This window comes from Artemia franciscana, unplaced genomic scaffold, assembly GCF_032884065.1.
Source record: "Artemia franciscana unplaced genomic scaffold, ASM3288406v1 Scaffold_1606, whole genome shotgun sequence".
Lineage (NCBI taxonomy): Eukaryota > Metazoa > Arthropoda > Branchiopoda > Anostraca > Artemiidae > Artemia > Artemia franciscana.
In genome coordinates this window covers 46,762-56,007 of record NW_027062885.1, presented here as the reverse complement: position 1 = coordinate 56,007, position 9,246 = coordinate 46,762, and the positions used below count along the sequence as shown (strand labels likewise).

At 36.9% G+C, this 9,246-nt stretch overlaps 2 protein-coding genes across 2 annotated transcripts; one reads left to right on the top strand and one right to left on the bottom strand.

Moving 5' to 3' along the window:
* Positions 1–419: 419 nt before the first annotated feature.
* LOC136042621 (zinc finger protein 665-like) lies at positions 420–2,203 on the bottom strand. The gene has a single exon (XM_065727588.1). The coding sequence runs from the start codon at positions 2,155–2,157 to the stop codon at positions 925–927; it is 1,233 nt and encodes a 410-aa protein (XP_065583660.1). The 5' UTR covers positions 2,158–2,203; the 3' UTR covers positions 420–924.
* Positions 2,204–7,209: 5,006 nt separating this feature from the next.
* LOC136042619 (zinc finger protein 239-like) lies at positions 7,210–8,256 on the top strand. Its single transcript, XM_065727585.1, has one exon. It carries the CDS (start codon positions 7,210–7,212, stop codon positions 8,254–8,256), a length of 1,047 nt encoding a protein of 348 aa, XP_065583657.1.
* Positions 8,257–9,246: the final 990 nt, after the last annotated feature.

The window sequence follows — 9,246 nt, the reverse complement described above, 5'->3', positions numbered from 1 at the left end:
CCCTTGTAGTAAAAAACAAATGTCCCACAACACCTAAAACTAGAGTCAGATAAAAAAAAAAGTACACCAATAGACCCGCCTTGCCCAATACCCCTATTTAGGAAACTAAGTGTACCTTTTCTTGAATAACAAGTAAAAAATATTGGTTTGAAAATCAAGAAAAGTGGCAACCAGGATATTCTGCATCCACGGCATTTTTTTCCGTTTTTCACCTCAGGTAGCTCGGCACTGGAAAATCATAGAGGTGTTGAATAACTCATTTGATAGGAAACTGATGTATTTTAATACCTTTCAGAATTAAAAAAAATATATTTAAAAAAAATTGCATTTTAATGTAATTTAATGCGTTTTAATGTACAAGGAATTACTTTCAACGAGTCCTAGTTGAACTTCGTTGAAGTAAGGATGCTAGGGCTGTTTTTAAAAAGTTTTTAACATTATTAGTTTTAATTTTCGCATTTTAATGTAAGTTTATTCATATATACATAGTTTTTGTCTCTCTTTCTCGTATTGTGCTGAAGACAGCCCTTGGACATAGGGCCGAAATATTCACAGAATTGATTTTCACTGTCTTGAAAATATTTTCCCTATTGTTTCGACTTTTTATTTGTTTGGTTCTCATGTACATGACAAATTTAACCTTGACATTAAAACTGCGCTTGCATACATCACACTTGAATGACTTTTAACAAGTGTGGGTTCTCATGCCTATGACAAGAACATTCTTCTAGTTAGAACTGTGCTTACATACATCACACTTGAATGGATTTTCCCAAGTGTGAGTTCTCATGCGTATGGCAAGAGTGGGTTCTCATGTGTATGGCAAGATTGCTCTTCTGATTAAAACTGCGCTTGCATGCATCACACTTGAATGACTTTTCACCGAGGTGGGTTCTCATGTGTATGGCAAGATTCTTGTCCCAATTAAAACTGCTTACCTATTTCAGAGTTGAATGGCTTTTCACCGGTGTGTGTTCTCATGTGTATAGAAAGATAAGCCTTCTGATTAAATCTGTGCTTGCATACATCACACTTGAATGGCTTTTCCCCGGTGTGTGTTCTCGTGTGGTTGGCAAGATGAATCTTCTGATTAAAACTGTGCTTGCATACATCACACTTGAATGGCTTTTCCCCAGTGTGGATTCTCATATGTATGGCAAGATTACTCTTCTGATTAAAACTGTGCTTGCATACATCACACTTGAATGGCTTTTCACCGGTGTGGATTCTCATGTGTATTGCAAGATTACCCTTGACATTGACACTGTGCTTACATACGTTACACTTGAATGAATTTTCCCCGGTGTGTGTTCTCATGTGTATGGCAAGTGTACTCTTCTGATTAAAACTGTGCTTGCATACATCACACTTGAAGGGCTTTTCCCCGGTGTGTGTTCTCATGTGGTTGGCAAGATGAATCTTCTGATTAAAACTGTGCTTGCATACATCACACTTGAATGGCTTTTCCCCAGTGTGGATTCTCATATGTATGGCAAGATTACTCTTCTGATTAAAACTGTGCTTGCATACATCACACTTGAATGGCTTTTCACCGGTGTGGATTCTCATGTGTATTGCAAGATTACCCTTGACATTGACACTGTGCTTACATACGTTACACTTGAATGACTTTTCCCCGGTGTGGGTTCTCATGTGTATGGCAAGAGCATGCTTCCAATTAGAGCTGTACTTACATATGTCACACTTGAATGGCTTTTCCCCGGTGTGGATTCTCATGTGTTTGGCAAGATTACCCTTCAGATTAAAACTTTTCTTGCATACATCACACTTGAATGGCTTTTCCCCGGTGTGGATTCTCATGTGTATGGCAAGCGTACTCTTCTGTTTAAAACTGCGCTTGCATACATCACACTTGAATGGCTTTTCACCTGTGTGGGTTTTCATGTGTACGGCAAGAGCACTCTTCCAATTAGAGCTGTACTTACATATGCTACACTTGAATGGGTTTTCCCCGGTGTGGATTCTCATGTGTATGTTAAGATTACCCTTCTGATTAAAAGTTTTCTTGCATACATCACACTTGAATGGCTTTTCCCCGGTGTGGGTTCTCATGTGTATGGCATGAGCATTCTTCCAATTAGAGCTGTACTTACATATGTCACACTTGAATGGCTTTTCCCCGGTGTGGATTCTCATGTGTTTGGCAAGATTACCCTTCAGATTAAAACTTTTCTTGCATACATCACACTTGAATGGCTTTTCCTCGGTGTGGATCGTCTGGTGTTTACTAGTTTGAAGTGTCAGGTGTCTCATAAGATTATTGTTTATAGATCGTTTCTCATCATTTTGAAAAGATATTTCATTCTTCTGATTTTCCGCGTTCTCTTCTTTTTGTCTGGTGGTTTCTTCAGCTGATGAGACTATTGTATTCGATAGTTCAGCTTCAGTACAGTTCGTTTTTAACAGATTGGACTGATGGGTTTCTTTTGCGAAATTGATCGCATGATCAGAGGCTCCTTTATTCATTGAATTCATCTTTGACACTCAAACTTTGACTTGTATCTTTTTTTTCCAGCTTCAAACTAAAGCTGAGATGTAATGGCAAGCATGAATTAACATAAAAAAATGTCTGGTCAAACTGAGCCGTTGTACTAAACTGTTTTAGATTTTATGACAAACAGAAATAATTCTTTACTTTAAGGATTTTGATTATACATTGGTAAAAGCAAGAAAAGAAAAATACACAGTTGCTTGTTTAAAGAGAATTGATATGTTTGTTATATATTGAATTATTATATTGTTTCCAAGTCCCCGTTTTCTTTTTTTTAAGGAATGAGCTACACCTCTTATTAAGACACCTTATTATTATTCATATTGTAGACACTTTATTAAGACTCTTATTCCACACCTTTTATGAAAGAATGAGAAATAATTTAGAAAATGAAAAATAAAATAATAAATTTTTCGATATTAAAGGCAAACTGAAGGATAATCTTAAAGTATAAGCCCATTTAAAATAAGATTTTACTTATACCGAGATTTCATTAGCACTAATTAAGACGAATCAGAATTTTCGTAGAATTTTCCAATTGGCTGAAGAATACTGAGTGGTTCAAATTAGTTCAAGCCCATATCTCTATAATAATAAAATCTTATTATGAATAGCCTCAAGTACGAATTTCGTTGCTCTACTGTTTTTCTTTGGGGATTTTATACAAGTTTCATTAGAACCATGTATGACGTAAATAGAAAAACAAAAATGTTATGACATCACCTCTTATGACATCGCTTATCCGGGTTGCAGCGGTAGCTAGCAACCTAGCAAGAGACGATCAGGTCCAACTTTCACAGTAAAGAACGAACTAACTTATAAAAAGTTTACATTGAAGGACAAACTATAGCCCCAAGTGACTGAAGTATTATGCATTACTAGCAACCTAACTTACTTAGCTTCCTGATTGTCGGACGTTCGTCTCTTACTATTAAATTAAATTAAACTAACAAAAGGCCATAGTCTTTTCCTGTTTGTAATTCACTGCGTTGGCGGTAACCTTGTAAGAGACGATTACGCTCTATAGTAAGAAAAACATTAGCCTTAAGCTCCTATTACATCAAGGATCAAAATATTTCATTATACATGGGTACTATATAAGTGTCATTGGGTAAATCTGAAGTACGTACTTTGTTCACAAAGTAGCTACAAAGACCTTTGTGATATTTCCCCCTCCCTAAGAACTAGGATTCTTGCCACGCCAATGATTGTACGGCAGGGTTTACGATTTTCAGTGACAATAGTTTTTTGTGCCATCATCATTTTTGTATTCACTATGGAAAAATCTAATTACATTGGTTAGAGAAGGAGCAGTGAATAGGTTAGGAGTTAGTTGTTTTGACTAAATCGTTATAGAAGGGTTTCTTGCTCTTTTTCGCATGTTAAAAAAATATAATTGTACTTAGAAACTGCTGTTCGATTGAATCTGAGCAAAGATTACTATTTAGTTACGTAATAAACAGGTATACAATAGCATCACTCAACAATCAGATATGCTATACAATAGCATACAGGTGTAGTATAGTGTTGTGTAAGACCCAGGTATGTGTAATAACGTCTTGAGGGGTCAGTAGCCCCAATAGTATATTCCGTATCTATCGGTTTTAAAGCCTTATGCCGTCACTGCTGACTTTCTGTATTCTAGTGTGTGTTCTCTCTCTCTTTTGTTAATGTAATAGTTATTGTATTTCAAATCGCATTTTAGGCCCAAAAGAACTTGGGTCAAGTCTTATTGGGTCAAAAAACCTTTAGCAGGACTTATTAAACATTTCACAATATTAATAGATTGATTGATTTGTGTATTAGATACTAGCTTTCATTGTCGATTGTAAATATAATAAAATTAGTTCTAATGAAATTGACGATGTGATTTCCGCTGAAATTCCTTTTGAAAATGTCGATAAGGGCTTATATGATTTGTGGTTAAAAATTTGATACGTGGACCTTGCGGTGCACTGAATGAAAAATCACCATACATGGCCAAAGGAAGGTGCACAAAGAAATATACTCGACTTTTAGTACCCAACAAAATTACTGGCAATGATGGTTACCCACAATATAGAAGATCTACTGAAAATGGTGGTAAAACAGCAATAATAAAGAAGCATCACGGTACCACCATCGAAGTATATATTCAGTGGGTTGTTCCATATTCACCTTTATTGTCAAAAACATTTAATATACACATAAATGTTAGATACTGTAACTCCGTAAAGGCAATCAAATACATATGTAAATACGTCACCAAATGCAGCTACATGGCAGTTTTTGGCTTGCAGTTCGAAATCAGTGATGTTGATGAAATCGCGCAATATCAGGCTGGAAGATAAATAAGCAGTTTTGAAGCTGTTTGGCGAACTCTTTCATTTACGATACATGAACGAAGTCCAGCTGTTTTTCACTTAGCGGTACACTTACAGAATAGGCAACGTGTTTATTTTTTGGAATCCAACGTGCAACAAAGAGCCCTGAATCCACCGGATAAATCGTTAACTGCTTTCTTTTCGTTATGTCAAAATGCTTCTTTTGCAAAAAAAACTGCTGTATACTGAAATACCTTCGTATTACACGTGGAATGCTGAAAAATGAATCATTTTACCGTCGAAAACAGGGTAAGTCAGTCGACGGCCAACCAACCATCTTAAAAGATACCACGATAGGAAGACTCTACACCATTCACCCCAATCAACATACCCTTTATTACCGTTATTACCGTTATTACTTTATTACCTTTATACCGTAGTGCAAGCCAAGCTCTGAATTTATTGGAGAATGACCAACACTGGGATAACTGCATCAATGACAAGTGCGAAACGTCAACTTCAAGTCAGATTCGTGCATTGTTTGGAATCATACTAACTTCATGCTATCCTTCAGCTCCTACAGAGCTATGGGGAAAATATAAATCGAAAATGGCCGAGGATATACTCCATCGAAAACGGTTATATGACTCTTGATTTTACATCAGAAATTAATAGCTACATTTTAGTTATTATTGAAGATATGTGCTTATGTATGGCAAAAAAACCTCTTCAGGATTTGGGAATGCCTTCACCTAATCGTAAAGCTGCTGTTTCGACATGTGTAGAATTGGATCGTGAACAAAGTTACAACACGAGTGATCCATTGTCGTAGGTACAAAATAATATTTCTAAGTTAACGTCTGAGCAAAAGGACATTTATGATAAAATAATACATTGTGTCGATAACAACTTTGGAGAAATCTTCTTTTTGGATGCGTCAGGCGGTACTGGTAAAACGTTTCTGTTAAAATTGATTCTGGCATCAATTCGATCAAAAATGACATAGCGTTGGCAATTGCGTCGTCCAGAATAGCCGCAAGGTTGCTGCCTGGTGAAAGAACTGCTCATTCTGCTTTGAAATTGCCTCTGAGTTTGTATTCTACAGAAACTTCCACATGCAATATTTCCAAATCATCTGGGATGGGTAAAGTATTGCGTCAATGCAGACTTATTATTTGGGACGAGTGCACAATGGGAAAAAAAACAATAGAAAACGTAATAGAGGCAACAATCTTGACAAGGCCTGTTGAGGGTGAGGCTGTTCTTATTCCTCGCATACCCATGATTCCAATGGATCTGCCTGTTCAATTTAAAAGATTACAATTTCCAATTCGATTAGCATTTGCAATCACCATCAACAAAGCTCAAGGGCAATCATTAGAAAAATCCGGTATAGATCGTAATACGGATTGTTTTTCCCATGGACAATTGTATGTAGCATGTTCGAGGGTCGGTAAACCTGACAATCTATCTATATGGACAGACAATGAGACAGCGAAGAATGTTGTATATTCGCAAGTTTTACGTAGTTAATTTGTATTGTATATTTATATCTACCTATATATCTGTCTATATAAAAATAAGTTGTATATATGCATGTTTGTTTGTTTGTAAAAAGAGCGTTTGTATATGGCGTCATTATAAGTATATAAGGCTTTGTATATGCACTGACAATGGGACAGCGAAGAATGTTGTATATTAACAAGTTTTACGTAGTTAAAAACACACACACATATATATATATACACACACACATATATATATATATATATATTTATCTATTTTCACAGGTGGAAAACAGGGACACGAACTACAATGGCGCGTAACGACTTACGCGCGCGGGGGGGGGGGCTGGGGAGGGGCGCGAACCCCCCCCCACCAACTAAGTGTTGGTGTTGCGTGAAGAGCCACACCAACAGCTAGTTGGTGGGGGCGATTCGTGCGGGGGCGTTTCGTGAAAAACAGCTGGACTTCGTTTATGTACCGGAAATGAAAGAGTTCGCCAAACAGCTTCAGAACTGCTTATTTATTTTCCAGCCTGATATTGCATGATTTCATCAACATCACTGATTTCGAACTGCAAGCCAAAAAGTACCATGTAGCTGCATTTGGTGACGGCTTCGGAGACAATGTAATAATTCAATATATAACACATATATCTACTCTCTTTAAACGAGTAACTGTGTATTTTCTTTTCTTGCTTTTACCAACGTATAATCAAAATCCTTAAAGTAAAGAATTATTTCTGTTTGTCGTGAAATCTGAAACAGTTTAGCACAACTGCTCAGTTTGAGCACACATTTTTTAATGTTAATTCATAATTGCCATGGCATTTCAGCTTTAGTTTGAAGCTTGAAGATATAAGTCAAATTTTTTTTGTCCAAGATAAATTCAATGAATGAAGAAGCCACTGATCTTGCGATCATTTTTGCAAATGAGACCCATCAGTCAAAGCTGTTAAAAACGGACTATACTGAAACTGAACTATCGAATACAATTGTCTCATCAGCTGAAGAAACCACCAGACAAAAAGGAGAGGACGCAGAAAATCAAAAGAATGAAACATCTTTTCAAAATGATGAGAAACGATCTATAAGCAATAATCTTATGAGACACCTAATAGTTCAAACTAGTAAAAACCAGACGATCCACACCGGTGAAAAACCATTCAAATGTGACATATGTAAGCACAGCTCTAATTGGAAGAATGCTCTTGCCATAAACATGAGCACCCACACAGGTGAAAAGCCATTCAAATGTGATGTATGTAAACACAATTTTAATCAGAAGAGTAAGCTTGCCATACACATGAGAACCCACACCGGGGAAAAGCCATTCAAATGTGATGTATGCAAGCGCACTTTTAATCAGAAGGGTAATCTTCCCATACACATGAGAACCCACACCGGGGAAAAGCCATTTAAGTGTTGTGTATGCAAGCACAGTTTTAATCAGAAGGGTAATCTTGCCATACACATGAGAACACACACCGGGGAAAAGCCATTCAAGTTTGACGTATGTAAGTACAGCTCTAAATGGAAGAATGCTCTTGCCATACACATGAGAACCCACACCGGGGAAAAGCCATTCAAGTGTGACATATGTAAGTACCGCTCTAAATGGAAGAATTCTCTTGCCATACACATGAGAACCTACACCGGTGAAAAGCCATTCAATTGTGATGCATGCGAGCGCAGTTTTAATCAGAAGAGTAATCTTGTGAGACACATGAGAACACACACCGGGGAAAAGCCATTCAAGTGTGACGTATGTAAGTACAGCTCTAAATGGAAGAATGCTCTTGCCATACACATGAAAACCCACACCGGTGAAAAGCCATTCAAGTGTGATGCATGCGAGTGCAGTTTTAAGCAGAAGAGTAATCTTGCCAGACACATGAGAATCCACTCTTGCCATGCACATGAGAACCAACACCGATGAAAAGCCATTCAAGTGTGACATATGCAAACAAAGTTTTTATCGGAAGAATGCTCTTGCCATGCACATGAGAACCCTCGCCAGTGAAAAGCCATTCAACTGTTACGTAGGTAAGCACAGTTTTATTTGGGACAAGAATCTTGCCATGCACTTGAGAACCCACACCGTTGAAAAGCCATATAACTGTGACATTGGTAAGCACAGTTTTAATTGGGACAAGAATCTTACCATACACATGAGAACCCACACCGATAAAAAGCCATTCAAGTGTGATGCATGCAAGCGCAGTTTTAATCAGAAGAGCAATCTTGCCATACACATGAGAACCTACCCTTGCCATACATATGAGAACCCACACCGGTGAAAAGACATTCAAGTGTAATATATGCAAGCGCGGTTTTAATCAGACGAGTAATCTTGCCATACACATGAGAACCCATACTGGGGAAAAGCCATTCAAGTGTGATGCATGTAAGCACAGTTCTAATTAGAAGAATGCTCTTGCCATAGATATGAGAACCCACACTCGTTAAAAGCCATTCAAGTGTAACGTATGCAAGCTCCACCCCAACAGCTAGTAATCTATATACATAAAAATAAGTTGTCTATCTGTTATGTCTGTTACACTATGTCTGTTACGCCAGATTATATCTTATAAATATATATAAAAATAAGTTGTATGTATTTTTTTGTTGAGGGTTTGCATATGACGTCTGAAAAATAAAGAAGAAAAAGCAAACTGAAAAAATAAAAATGGTAAAAAACTAAAAAAAAAACTGAAAAGAAAAAACTAAAAAAAAATGAAAAATAAAAAAAAATAAAAAAAGATAAAACCTAAGCCCAATACCTGTTAGAACACAGTACACAATACCATAATTATGTATTAACTAGCCCTTAGCTCTAACCCACACAAAATCATCTAGCAAGAGTAATTGTGAGAAAACTTCAACTACTGGTATGTGTTGGTATAAAACTCTCAGTATTTATAGTTCT